Genomic DNA, 14,579 nt, shown 5'->3' with positions numbered 1-14,579 from the left:
GTGTTATAATAAAAATTATAATAACGGGCCCGGAAAGATAGCACAGCGATGTTTGCCTTGCAAGCAGCAGATCCAGGACCAAAGGTGGTTGGTTCGAATCCCAGTGTCCCATATGGTTCCCCAGTGCCTGCCAGGAGCTATTTCTGAGCAGACAGCCAGGAGTAACCCCTGAGCACTGCTGGGTGTGGCCCAAAAAAAATAAATAAAGAGAAGGCCAGTCAAAGAAGGCCACACTCAGACAAGTAAGAGTATATCTGTACAAATACTTTATCAGGGGAACATCAGCTTCTGGAAAAACCTGAGAGGCCAGTGTGTGTATAGAGGAGTGTGTGTGGGAAGACAGGTTACAGTTCACACCATATATTCTATGCTTTGCTTGGCCTTTTTAAAAGAAAACATGCAGGCAGAAAACAGACTGAAATATCGTTCCAAACAACTATTCCAGGTCAGAGAAAGCACTCGAGAAGCCAAGCACATGCCTTGTGAACAGGAAACCCAGGCTGATCCCTGGCACAACATGGTCTCCTGAGCAATGCTAGGAACAAGCCCTGAGCCCAGAGCTGGGAGTAGTCACCAACCACTTGAGTATATTCCAAAGCCCCAACCCCTCCAAAAAATATAATACAATAATAGCTTTGCCTACTAGTGAAATCTAACACAGAGCTTTAGCCTATTGCTGGGAGAGCCTGCTTTTATACTGTGATAACTGTGGTAACTGCTCCCATCCAAAAAGCAAAATATCTGGGAACTATTTCTATGCAGACAACTTACTCGACAAAATACACTTGTCCATTTTCATCCGTTTCCTGCTCCCATCCATACGGCAAATCTGAAACACAGAAGATATGGGGGATAAACTGGGGAGGTGGACTGGAGCCCTGACCCCAGTTCAGAGTGGAAGGACCAGACCCTCCTAACCCATCCCAGAGATGGCACTTGGTCAGGCAGGTTTGGGTCTGCACCAATCACCCCAAGCCGAGTGAGTCTGTAAAAAAGCCTGTTTCCCAATTGGTCATTTTGAAGCTCCCCTTTGGGTCCTGCTTCTGCTAAGGGCCGTGCTGTTGGCATGAACGCACAGACCCCTTCCTGGAAGCTGCCCACCTCTCGCTGTTCATGCCTCTAGCGTCACTCCACTATTACAAGGTCGAGTAGTTTCTGTTGGATCCTGGCCACATATAGTCCTTTTTTGGTTTTTTTGTTTATTTGTTTGTTTGGAGGCTACACCCCATGATGCTCAAGGTTACTCCTAGGTCTGTACTCAGGAATTACAGCTGGCAGGCTCAAGGGACCATATGGAATAATGGGGACCAAAAAGGAGTCGGCTGCCTGCAAGGCAAACACCCTACTTATTGTGCTATCGCTCCGGCCCCACTTACTGTCTTTACTTCAACTGGACCCCAAACCTCTAAAGGGATGAAACCTTCTCATAGTCTGTGCAGCAATTCCCACACACATTCATGGTGACCTCAGCAGAATCCATAAAAGGCAGAAACATGGAATTCTGTGGCATGGGCCACTTCAAACAGAGCAAACTCAGGAACCCCTGAGGAGCTTCGAGTCCAGGTGCCAAATACTTTAATGCTTCTGCAAGTCTGAGAAGAAACCAGTCTCAGGCTATAGCAATAGCACAGCAGGCAAAGCTTTTGCCTGCATGTAGCCTGGGTTCAGTCCTTGATGCAGGGGGTTCAGTCCCCGGTGGCATCCCATGTGGTTCCTCAAGCCCACAAAGAGTGATTCCTGAGCACAGAGCTAGGAATAACCCCTGAGTACTGTTGGATGTGGCTCAAGAAACCAAAAAGAAAAAAACAGTCTAGCCATTCTGTCCCTCATCATTTGCTTTCCACAAATCTCAGGAGCTCCTGATTACAAACCCAGTTCCCTGCCAGAAGGAACTTTCCAGAGCATCTCATGTTTGCCAGCTCTCTGCTGGAACCTATTATCATTAATTGTAGGCTTGAACTTCAAGGCTTACTCTGGACAACATACATACCTCCGGATATCCGTTTCTTTTTTCCAGTTTTGGGGTGTTCCCACTGCGTTTTCTCTTCCGAGTGACTGTGGGAAAAAATTAAAATCTGTAAGTTGGTAGAAATTACACTTGTAAAGACTAGTTTAGTGGCACTGTTGTCTTTCCCAAATAGTACAGTCTCTCGAGGAGAGTGACATCAGGTGTTGGGAAAAGAAAGAGGAAAAGCGTGAGGGTCACTGTGCCATCGCGAATCCCAAGACCTGCAGAAACTCCTGAGAAGCCTGGACTGAGAGAGAGGCAGAGTAGGAGCTGGGTGAGAGATGGATGGATGGATGGATGGATGGATGGATGGATGGATGGATGGATGGATGGACAGACGAACAAATGGACAGATGGATGGACGGATGGACGGATTGGTTGATGTGTGAATGAAGGGATGGATAGATGAATGGGTGAGAGAATAAATGGATGGATGGAGAGATGGAGGATGGGTGGATAAGTGGATGGATAGTTGGGTAAGTGGATGGTGGGTGGGTGGGTGAGTGGATGGGTGGTGGATGAATGGGTGAATAGATGGGTAGATAAATAGATGAATGGGTGGGTGGGTGGGTAGAGAGATGGAAAAATTGGTGGATGAGTGGATGTATGTATGGATGGGTGGGTGGTGATTAGATGGATAGATATATGGGTGGATGAGTGGATGGATAGATAGATGGGATGGATGATGGATGATTGATGGATGGGTGCGTGAATGAGTAGATGAGTGAATAAGTGGATGGGTAGATGGATAGATGGATGATTGAATGGATGGATGAGTGGGTGGATGAGTGGACAGATGAAGAAATCCCACTAGCCTGCAGCATCACACATCCACCAATCCGTCCATTTGTTCATCCATCCATCCACTCCTGTGTGGAGTGTCCTATTCCCTACCCACCCTGGGGTGCAGGGTCCTGAGAAGAAAGAGAGTCCCTCGGTAGTGAGGCTCCCACCACCTGGTGCCCAGCATCTCTCTTAAACCTCATGCCCTGAGGGAAGCCCTGTGCCTCAGTTTGACTACCAGTAAATACAAAATGGAGATATTATCAGTCCCACACCAGGGGTCTCAAACTGTAGCTGTGTGTCTCCCTCATCCCTGCTCTAAGGAGCTGGAGAAAGCCTCAGGGGAAAGGAGGAGCAAAAGGTTGTCTCTGACCCGCATCAGCCACAAGGAGGACAGTATAGCCATTTCTTCCCTTCATTTTGGGAGCAATGACAAGCAGGAGAGGCCTTGAAACTGCAGGGAATCTGGGGACCGTCTGGGTTTAGAGCCTTGGGCTCAGAGACCCTTTAAGCAGGGGGTATCCCTGGAAGGCATCGATTCCTTGTCAGGCTGGTATTGGGTACAGAGAAGGACAAGATCCTTGAGCCCTGCAGGGGCTGCCACTCTGAGCCCTTCAAGAACCCAGAAGCTGCTAGGAGGTGCTAAGTTTCTCTAGTGAAAACAGGAGCCCCGAACCCCAAGTCTAGTCACGGGGCAGAAAGGGTGCAGGAAAAGTGTAGGGAAAATGGGGTGCAGGCCCCATGGAAAGCCCAAACAACTTGGAATCAGCCCAGCTAAGACAGCCAGGATGGGCTGATGCCTCTCCCAGCGCACATGTGTCACGCCCTGAGATCCAGGTTGAATTGGGGTCTCACCATGCCGTTTCATCAGAAAGTTGGCGGTTGGGGGGATCCAGGGAAAGGACCCGCCTACAGATACTTCACAAGCCTGAGCTCAGAGGACATGGGTGGAAACCAGATGAAGACCAAGGAAGAGATCCAGGGCTCAACTCTAGGGAAGTAGAGCCCCTCGCCAAAAGATCTCCCACAAACCTGGGAAGGCTGGAGGAGAGGGGTCTAGAGCTGGCAACAGTCCAGCTGCTCCAGCCCTGGGATTCTGGGGAGGGTCCCCATCAGAGACCACCTTCCCAGGGACACAAGCCAGCAGCTGCCCCTAGGTCCACATCCAAGAAGGACCTCAGCTCTAGGAGACCTAAGAAACTAAGAGACCCCAAAAGTGAAGCACTCACCCCCAAAGCCAGCACCATGAGCTCCAGGCACCTCTAGGCGCACTGTTAGCTTTCCCAGTGCTGTTTTATCCCCTCCTGTCCTCCACACCCAAAGACACAGCTGGGCGGGATGCACCCCTACAAAGATCTGCCTCTGCACAACCACTACTTTAGGTCTGCGCTTCTCAGAACTATGGGGGAGAGTAAACAAATGCAGTTTCCCAGGATGGGGATGAAGGTCTGGAACACCCTTCACAGGGGCTTCCAGTACCAAACAAGGGAGGTGTGTTGGCTGCAGCAGGAATGAGTAGCTGTGAACTGCAGAGTACTTAATACACCAGTGCTAATTAAGTGCTTTGACATACAGTGTCTGAAGGGACGAGGTGGGAGGGCACCCTCTGGTGTGAACCCATTTTACAGATGGGCAATCTGAGAGCTGTCTCACACGGTGAGAGACGCTGGGGTGCAACGACAAACACCAAGTGCAAACTGAAAGTCCTAAGTCCTAAGTGCAGGTAGAGCTCTGGTGTGGACACAGGAGAATTCCTAGATTCGCTTGTTAGCTTTTAAAATTGCAGATTCCCAGGGACTAGAACGATAGCGCAGCAAGGCGTTTGCCTTGCACACCGAGGACCCGGGTTCGATCTCCAGCATCCCATAGGGCCCCCAAACCACAGAGCATTAAGGATCGTTCCGCGTAGCAACCTTTGCACCTCTGCCACCTAATCTGCAGCGGGGTCAGCTGGGGTGCAGCCAGGAAACCACCAAACCCAGGACCCGGAGAGGGGGCGGTTCCCTCCACAGGATCCCCGAGCTTTGGGGTCACGAGGTGACCTCCAGGCCCCTGGGGAGAGGGACAGCGCGGTGTGGTCCGGGTCGGGGTCGGGGTACGCCCTGCTGACAGCGCGCCCCAGGCCCGGCGCACCCCCTTACTTGGCATAGTACACCCAGCCGTCCTTGGTGGAGCGCTGCTCCCAGCCCGGAGGCAGCTCGTCCTCGCTGTCCGTGTCATCCAGCCCCGCGTAGCGCAGGGCGGCCATGGTGGTAGAGGTAGAGGAGACGCACACCGGGGGACTTGTCACCGGCTCCGGGTGCCGCAAAACTCAGCCCTGCTACAACCGAGCACCGCGCGCGTCCGGACTCCGGCGCTCGCGCCTGCGCACTGCGCCACCCCGCGCCGCCGCAGCCTCCGGGTCGGAAATCCGCTTTCCGTAGTTTCTCAATTTCCAGTAAAAAAAGTAAGCGAGAGCCCGTGAAACTCTATGGGAGTCAAAGGCCCCGAGGGCGCGCGACCGCTCGGCTATATAGAAACTACGGCTTTAAATTCCATACGGATCTGGAGCCGGAACCTAGCTGCCTCCGCCTCCGTGCCGCAGGGAAGAAGCGCGAGCATCCAATCAGGATCCAGGACTCCTCCCGTTGCCGGGCGACCCGTAATCACTTCCGCGTTCTTCTGACCAATCGCGAGGAGCTCCCGAGGAATTCTGGGAAATGGAGTCCAGGCCCTGCTAGATGAGGTTTCCACCCCCTCCTTTAGGAAGCAGTTTAGTATTCCTTCTCAGAAACCTACTAGAACTTTCTGTCCAGAATAGGGATTTTGAGAACTCTGTTGTGCATGTAAACTTAAATTTGCAAAGCATAAAGAACATTCTAGACTAATCTAGAGGCACTTTCTGATAGCCCAATGTGCAGAAAAGTCATCTGCTGCATGGTGCTGTTGTTAATTTACTAGCCTTTACAGTGTTGGGAAAGTGTGTCGTGGCTTTTACCCTTACAAACATTAGTTCTAAAAAGGCAGAGAGACATGTGTCTCTATCCACTAAAATACGATTTACAAAGCCCAAGATCTGAAAACTTACCCCAGTGCCCAACAACAGATGAGTTATTGAAAATGTACCCAATGGAAAACAAAGAAAAAAGATCCAGTTTTGCCCTTGGGTACAACTTGGGAGGCAGTAGAGGGGGGGATCCAATTAAGTGGAATAGTTCAGAGGGAGAAGGACAAAAAGCAAATGATCACCAATAACAAACATGTGTGTGTTATATAAATAAATAAAGAAAGGAGTGGACGGTAGCCCATAAAAACAAACCCTTGAACTTTGACATGGGAGCGCAATTGCCAAGTAGAGAAAAGTAGAAGGGAAGCTGAGGGCTGGAGAAGAAAATGGCAGGCTAGATGTAGAAACAGTGGTTTGATATTTTGGTGGTGGCAGATGTAGACACCAACAGCATCAACAGTAGTAGTGCTGCAATAGAAGGCCACCATGTTACTTCTAAAAAATAAAATATTAAAAATAACTAAATAGGAACTGAAGAAATAGTTCAGCACGTAGGGCACTTGTCTTGCATGTGATTGACCCAGGTTCAATCCCCAGTACCATATATAATTCCCTGTGCCCACCAGAAGTGCTACCTCAGTGCAGAGCAAGGAATAAACCCTGGGGGTGGACCAAAAACAATCAAACAAAAAATAAGTAAAGATAAAGTCCCAGATAAGAATTCTTAGCTATTCCCACAAAGTGGGCACAGATAGAAAAAACAAGAGGGAGTACTGGCAGCTGTCACCTTTCACTGGATTCTTTTTTATTTGTCTACATGTTCTGACAAGATGGTGGGTGAATCTTATTTCAAATTTAGATCACCAGCTCTTGAAATGCTAAGCCTGTGAATAAAGAAAAGATGGATTAGGATTATTTAGCTTCGGCTGCCTAAAATCTATCTAGTGTCAGACAAAATCCTGCGTCTACACAAGGGCACTGTCCCCCGCTCTCACGAAGCACCAAGTATTCTCACAATGGCCCCATCATACTCCTGCAGTATCTCTTCAACTCCACCTTATCCAAGTTTTCCAGAACATTCCCAGCTTGGGGCTTGCTGCGCAGTTCAGCATCACAGAGAAATATGCTGACCATGATTCCTTTGACCTCAAAAAGCAAGCCTATATAGGGAAATACTTCTGGGACTGCATTGTCTCCTGTGAATGCTGGAACTGACATTGCTTTGGGATTTGTGCTCTGCCTACACATTTGGAGATAGGCTTGTTCTTCAAAATTGCTGAACTGGGGGTAACATAATAAAAACACAGGCTCACTAGCCTATCTCACAATAAGCAAAGCATCACTCGTGGAAAATCCGCGGGCATGCAATCAAGCTACCACTCTACAAGTTGATGAACATTTGATTAAGTTTCCATGACTATGCAGCACTTTTTGCCCCCCAAACAAGTGTATTCTGGAAATGACTAGGACAGCAGGCTGCAAATACCCTTCATGGTTGGCAGGTGAACCACTATCACAAAATAGATGACTCAGTTACTCCAATTACTGCAAGTTACCTTAAATGAACCTGGGCATTGCCCTTCCTAAAGCTATCCTGGCAATTCTAATATGGGCTTGACATCTTCTCATGTGGCACCTCCCCAAACTGGGTAGTGGTTCCCTGAGTAGAATTATCAGCTTCTGGGTCAAATTTGTAGAATAAAAATACAAAATGGGGGAGGGGGAGCGATAGCCCAGAGGTCAGGCGCTTGCCTTTCACGCGGCTGATCCAGGATGGACCTTGATTCGATCCCTGGCGTCCCATATGGTCCCCCAAGCCAGGAGTGATTTCTGAGCATATAGCCAGGCGTAACTCCTGAACGTCACCGGTGTGACCCCAAAACAAAACAAAAGAAAAATAATTTAAAAAAAATAGCTTTCCACTTGAAGGAAAGCTTTTCCGCTCCTACCATTTAACGTTAGAAGGTTTCACATCTGTAGCCTGATCAAACTGTGGCTCTGAAACCAGTTCGCTGTTCTTCTGGCTGCTGTCCACGAGATGGCAGTAGCGTCCCTCGCCCCCATATAAAACAGCAAGAACTAGTCTCCAGATGTTAATTGCGAATCTTTGCTCTGTCTATGCTGTAAAACGACTTAGCTCCGCCAAGAAATCACTAACTCCAATCAAAGGCTGGCATTTATTTACAGCAATGCAGAGCCCATTTTAGGACAGATATCTACTAAATGGTCCTTACATCCTGCTGGTTCTCATCATCATGTTCTCCTAGTGCTGGGTTAGCATGGTACCCACCCACCCAATCCTTTATCAGCAGGTCTGGGAAAGGAAGCTAAAAGAAACCAATAAAAGTGACCTGGAAACCAAAAAAGATCATAAATGTTTATGACTTCATCTTCTTCCTCTCCTCCCACCTTAGGCACTGTCAGAGGTTTAAAAAGGGGTGGGAGCATAACCCAGCATTCAGGGATGTATGAGAGCAGAAACTTAGAAGTTCCCAATTTTTATCTGGCTACCTTTTCCTTATCTGGCTGCCATCACCGCCCTAAAAATTACCTGCTTTAAGGAAACAAATGAACGTGTTACCCAATTCACCAAGATTCCAGTTTCAGCCCTGGATTGTTCCAGCTCAACACTCCCTTTGGGCTTCACAAAGACTCATACATGGGCCTATTCTATTGCAAGCAACAAGGACAACGTTTCTGCTAATTGCCCCCCCCCCCCCACACACACACATACACACATGCACAAATGCACTTCGTTCCATCCTCTCTGCTACCAGGCTCTATCTTTCTTCTCGCTTCTTCCTGACTTCATCTACTCGTCATTTCTGCAACCCTTGGACTTGAGTTTTAAACAGACTTTGATTTGCTTCTTGCATGGATCGCAGAAGACAAGCTCAATTTCTAGTATGAGAGTGCTATGGATTCAAGAAGCCTTGCGCGTGGGAGTGAGGCTGGATATTCCAGGTGTACCCTCACAGGGGTCTTCAAACTATGGCCCGCGGGCCACATATTGTATTTATTCCCATTTTGTTTCTTCACTTCCAAATAAGATATATGCAGTGTGCATAGAAATTTGTTCATAATTTTTGTTTTTGCTATAATCTGGCCCTCCAACAGTCTGAAGGACAGTGAACTGGCCCCCTGTTTAAAAAGTTTGAGGACCCCTGCTAGAGTATTTCACTTGTTTTGGAGAAAGCCCGCTGTATCACGTGGAGAATCAGCAAGGTGTGGGAAAGGGGAATTCAGTGTGCGGCTACATATGTCCGCCAGATGGCAGCCTCTGCTCACAATTTTAAAGACTAAAGTCCACTAAGTTTTCTACATCTGGACAGTTTTTTTTTTTCTTTTTGATATAATTGACAAATTATGAACATAAATATGCTCCTTTTTTTGCTTGGCATTCTTTCCTCATGCGGTGGGTTTCCCTGGGAAAGCCCCACAGCAAGGTGCCTTCGAATGTATTTTTATTAGGAGTAACATCCCAACCAATCATTCTCAACTCTGCTTTAATTTCACTCTCCTTTTCCTGGGGAATTAAACCTTCTGCTTTGGTGCCAGGCTGAGTATGACGTGCGTGCTGGAAAGTTTCCGCAGGTCTCTTGAAAGATGTTTTTATAGGGGGTGACCTACTCAGACGCATATTGAACAGGACAGCAGGAGGAAAGGACCCCCTCATCCACGCAGCTTATCTAAGACTCTAGGTTTGTCTTTCACTTACTCAGACATATAGTGAATTTTTTAAAAAAAAAATGCTATGTCTCTGAGAGAAACCAAGAAAAATGAAAATACCCCAATATCTAGAAATCAGTTTATTGGCTTTTATTTTTATCTGGGGAGAGGAGGGAATCACACAGGTATACTCAGGACTGTACTCCTGGATCTGTGCTCAGTGATCACTCCAAGCAAGCTCAGGAGTTATTGGTGCATGAGTGCTTGGGTGCCTGGAAGGCAAGCACACTAACTACTGTACTATCTTTCTGGCCCTTGGAAACCAGCCTGTTAGGATCAGGAGTGCCAATACACAAAGAACCTGGAAGAGAAAAGTGAACCTAAACCCGCAGCCATTCAGAGAGTATCTGGGATTGTGAGCTTTCTTTTCTTTTCTTTTTTTTTAATCTTGTTTGTTTGTCCACACCAAAATAACATTTTTTGGTTACTCCTGGTTCTGCACTCAGAAATTACACCTGGCAGGCTCGGAGGACCATATGGGATGCCGGGGCTCGAACCCAAGTCGGCCACGTGCAAAGCAAATGCCCTGGATTGTGAGGTAATTCCTTTTGCTTTTCCATTTCTAGGATTAATCACCTCTGCCATGACTCAAATCAAGAAAAGGGTGCGATGTTAATGCCTTCCTCTTGGTGGCGCTGTGTTTCAGGTTCCAAAGATGCCATTTCATCTACATCTTTTGTTGAGAAACTGAGTGTTGCTTGTGTTTTGTTTTGTTTTGTTTTGTTTTTTTACTGTGCTGTCCTGTCCCCTGAACCTCTCGGGAGTGGGCTGAAAAGGGCCCAGAAAAATCGCTCTCCCAGAGGCTCATTCAAGATGGGCTGGAACACCAAGGAACTGCTTCCAATCGTGAAAAGTGGCTATAAGCAGTATTTTGCAGAAAGGCAGGTCGCCTGTTTGTGATGTCAGGCTGGGAAACTCTATGCCTGCCCAGCAGTTCCCAACTATGAAAAACTGTGAGTGTTGCTTGTGCGTGTTTTTTACTGTCCTGTCTCCTGAACCTCTAGGGAGTGGGCCGAAAGGACCCAGAAAAATCGCTCTCCAGAGGCTCATTCAAGCTGCGCCGAACGCCAAGGAATTGCTTCCAATCGTGAAAACCAAGGAATTGCTTCCAATCGTGAAAACCGGCTATAAGGAAGCCGCTGAACTCTGCTGGAACTCTGATGCCAGCACCTATCTCTGAATGTCTCCTGTGCTGTGCTGCATTCTCGGCCTGATTTCATCCTGTGTGGCTTCATCTGCAGATGGTTAGCCTTCCTGGAGGGAGGAGCCAGAGGAGCGCAGCCGAGTAGCGAAAGCCAATGAATACAACCACAACACGTAGAAAAACCCACAACACAAGTGTGACAATGGAGAAACAATGCAGGCCAGCATCAGACATAGAGAATGAAGATGACAGCTCTGATGACCAGAACATTGCCAACCAACTAGTCAGTCTCTCAGATAAGGAGTTTAGAGTCAAAATATGGAAGACGTTCAAAGAACTCAAAGAAAGTATAGAAGAGAACACTAATAAGAACCAAGAGAATATGAAGATAGAAATCAGAAAACTCCAAACTGAAATTTCAGGTCAAATAACAGGTCTGAAAAACTCAGTAGATGAATTGAAGAAAAAAATGGATGAGCTTTCCCACAGGTTAACAGCAGCTGAGGATAGAATTAGTACACTAGAAGATGAGATGAATAACAACTCCATACAGCAGAAGAGATTGAAAAAAAGCCTTAAAGCAAATGATCAAACAATGGAAAAATTACCCAAAGAATGGGGACAGATGAAAATATAAGTCAATGATAAGCTCAACAGAAACAACTTAAGAATCATTGGAGTCCCAGAGACCCAGGAAAAAATCTCCAGGAAGAATCAATGGTCAAGAACATCATTAAAGAGAAACTATCAGAGCTAAAAAATGCATGCGATCAAATCCTGCATGCCCAAAGAGTACCAACTAAAAGAGACCCCAGAAAAAACACCCCAAGACACATTCTCGTCACAATAACAAATTCCACAGATAGAGACAGAATTCTAAAAGCAGCAAGATTGAAAAAAGAAATTACATTCAAAGGAACATCCTTGAGATTTACCGCAGACCTGTCACCAGAAACACTCAAGGCCAGAAGGCAGTGGTGGGACATAGTGACAAAACTCAATGAAATAAATGCTTCGCCTAGAATACTGCACCCAGCAAAACTCACTTTCAGGTTTGAAGGAACAATACATGGTTTCACAGAAAAACAACAGCTCAGAAACTTTACAGACTCAAAACCAGTCTTTTTTTTTTTAGTTTTTGGGTCACACCCGGCGGTGCTCAGGGGTTACTCCTGGCTGTCTGCTCAGAAATAGCTCCTGGCAGGCACGGGGGACCATATGGGACACCAGGATTGAACCAACTACCTTTGGTCCTGGACCGGCTGCTTGCAAGGCAAACACCGCTGTGCTATCTCTCCAGGCCCTTAAAACCAGTCTTAAAAGAAAAACTGAAAGACCTACTTTAAGACAAGACTGACCAACAGACACACCAAACTTTGATATAAAGATGGCACTAACTCCCAGGACAATTCTTTCTCTCAATGTCAATGGACTAAATGCACCAGTTAAGAGACACTAAGAGTTAAGAGTGGCTAAATGGATCAAAAAACTCAGTCCAACCTTCTACTGCCTACAAGAAACGCACCTGAATACTCAGAACAAACATAGACTCAAAATTAAAGGCTGGAGGAAAATCATTCAAGCAAACAACACCCATAAAAAAGCTGGAGTGGCCATACTAATATCAGATGATGCAAACTTTATACTCAGGAAAGTTGTAAGGGACAAAGATGGACATTTTGTATTAATAAAGGGATATGTACAGCAGGAAGAAATTACTCTCCTAAACATATATGCACCGAATGAGGGGCCAGCAAAATATTTAATAAAATTGTTGACAAATCTGAAAAATAATATCAATAACAACACAATAATTGTGGGAGATCTCAACATGGCATTGTCAACACTTGATAGGTCAACCAGACTGAAACCCAACAAGAATATACTAGATCTGAAAAGAGAAATGGAAGAAAGAGGTCTAGTATATATATATATATATATGACACTCCACCCCCAGAAACCTGGACATTTTTCTCTAATGTACATGGGACATTCTCCAGGATAGACTCATGCTAGCACAAAAAACATACTTCCATAATATCAAGAGGAGAGAAATTTTGCAGGCTACCTTCGCTGACCACAAGACCCTGAAATTATATGTGAACTACAAAGGGACACAGAAGAAAAACTTTAATACCTGGAAGTTAAACAGCCTAATACTGAATAACCAGTGGGTCCAAGATGAAATCAAAGAGGAAATCTTTCCAGGAAACCTTCCTGGAAACAAATGACAATAGAGACACAAACTATCAGAACCTATGGGACACAGCAAAAGCAGTACTGAGAGGAAAATTTATAGCTTTGCAAGCACACATCAGGAAAGAAGAAGGGGCATACCTGAATAGCTTAATGATGCAGCTCATAGAATTAGAAAGTGCTCAACAAAAGGAACCAAAAATAGGAAGACAGAAGGAAATAACAAAGCTGAGAGCAGAAATCAATGAAGTGGAAACCCGAAAACAATCCAAAAGATTGACAAAAGCAGATGTTGGTTCTTTGAAAAAATAAACAAGATTGATAGACCACTGGCAAAACTAACAAAGAAAGAGAGAAAGAGAAACTTGATAACTCGTATTAGGAATAAAAAAGGAGAGATCACCACTGATATGGCAGAGATCAAAGGGCAATCAGAAACTACTTTGAGAAACTCTATGCCACTAAAAATGAAAACCTGGAATAAATGAATAAATTCTTGGACTCTTATAATCTTCCATGATTGAATGAAGAGAATGTAGCATATTTAAACATCCCCATCACTATTGAGGAAATTAAGACAGTCATCAAATGTCTGCCCCAAAACAAAAGCCCAGGCCCAGATGGATTCACTAATGAATTCTTTCAAACCTTTCAAGAGGAACTACTACCAATCCTGGCAAGACTCTTTCATGAAATTGTAAAAACAGGAACACCTCCAAATAGCTTTTATGAAGTCAACATCACTTTGATACCTAAACCAGACAGAGATGCTACAAAAAAAGAAAACTACAGACCAATATTGCTGATGAACACAGATGCAAAGATCCTCAACAAAATCCTGGCAAATAGAATTCAATGCCTCATTAAGAAGATCATCCACTACGATCAAGTAGCTTCCATTCCAGGACTGCAAGGATGGTTTAACATCTGAAAATCTATCAACATAATACACAATTAAAACAACAAGAAAAAAATCACATGATCATGTCAATAGATGCAGAGAAAGCATTTGATAAGGTCCAACATCCATTCTTGATCAAAACTCTAAACAAGATGGGAATGGAAGGAATCTTTGTCAATATAGTTAAGGCCATCTACCACAAGCCAGTGGCAAATATTGTCCTCAATGGAGAAAAACTAAAAGCCTTCCCTCTAAATTATGGCACAAGACAAGGCTGTCCTCTCTCACCACTCCTATTCAACATAGCACTGGAAATACTTGCTATAGCGATTAGGCAAGAAAAAGATATCAAGGGAATCCAGATAGAAAAGAAAGAAGTCAAGCTCTTGTTGTTTGCAGATGACATGATACTCTACTTAGAAAACCCTAAAGACTCTAACAAAAAGCTTCTAGAAATAATAAACTCATATAGCAATGTTACAAAATTAACACACAAAAAATCAATGGCCTTTCTATACACAATGGCCTTTCTATATATAATAGGGAAGAAATGGACATTAAGAAAACAACCCCATTCACAATAGTGCCACACAAGCTCAAATATCTTGGAATCAACTTGACTAAATATGTGAAGGACCTATACAAGGAAAACTATAAAACTCTGCTCCAAGAAATAAGAGAGGACACACGGAAATGGAAACACATACCCTGCTCATGGATTGGCAGGATTAACATCATCAAAATGGCAATACTCCCCAAGGCATTATACAGATTTAATGCCATCCCTCTAAAGATACCCATGACATTCTTCAAAGAAGTGGATCAGACACTT

At 45.4% G+C, this 14,579-nt stretch overlaps 1 protein-coding gene across 1 annotated transcript in view; it reads right to left on the bottom strand.

Moving 5' to 3' along the window:
• The window catches only part of WWOX (WW domain containing oxidoreductase), a 646,006-nt gene extending 640,860 nt beyond the window's left edge, over nt 1-5,146 (bottom strand). The window contains exons 1-3 of the mRNA XM_049786278.1: nt 4,933-5,146; nt 1,991-2,055; nt 772-829 (exon numbers count right to left, since the gene is read on the bottom strand). Of these exons, the coding sequence (XP_049642235.1) occupies nt 772-829; nt 1,991-2,055; nt 4,933-5,039 (230 nt within the window). The 5' untranslated portion in view covers nt 5,040-5,146. The remainder of the gene's footprint in view (nt 1-771; nt 830-1,990; nt 2,056-4,932) is intronic.
• Between the last annotated feature and the right edge of the window lie 9,433 nt (nt 5,147-14,579).

Source organism: Suncus etruscus, chromosome 14 (genome assembly GCF_024139225.1).
Source record: "Suncus etruscus isolate mSunEtr1 chromosome 14, mSunEtr1.pri.cur, whole genome shotgun sequence".
Taxonomy (NCBI): domain Eukaryota; kingdom Metazoa; phylum Chordata; class Mammalia; order Eulipotyphla; family Soricidae; genus Suncus; species Suncus etruscus.
This window is presented reverse-complemented; position numbering and strand designations above follow the sequence as displayed.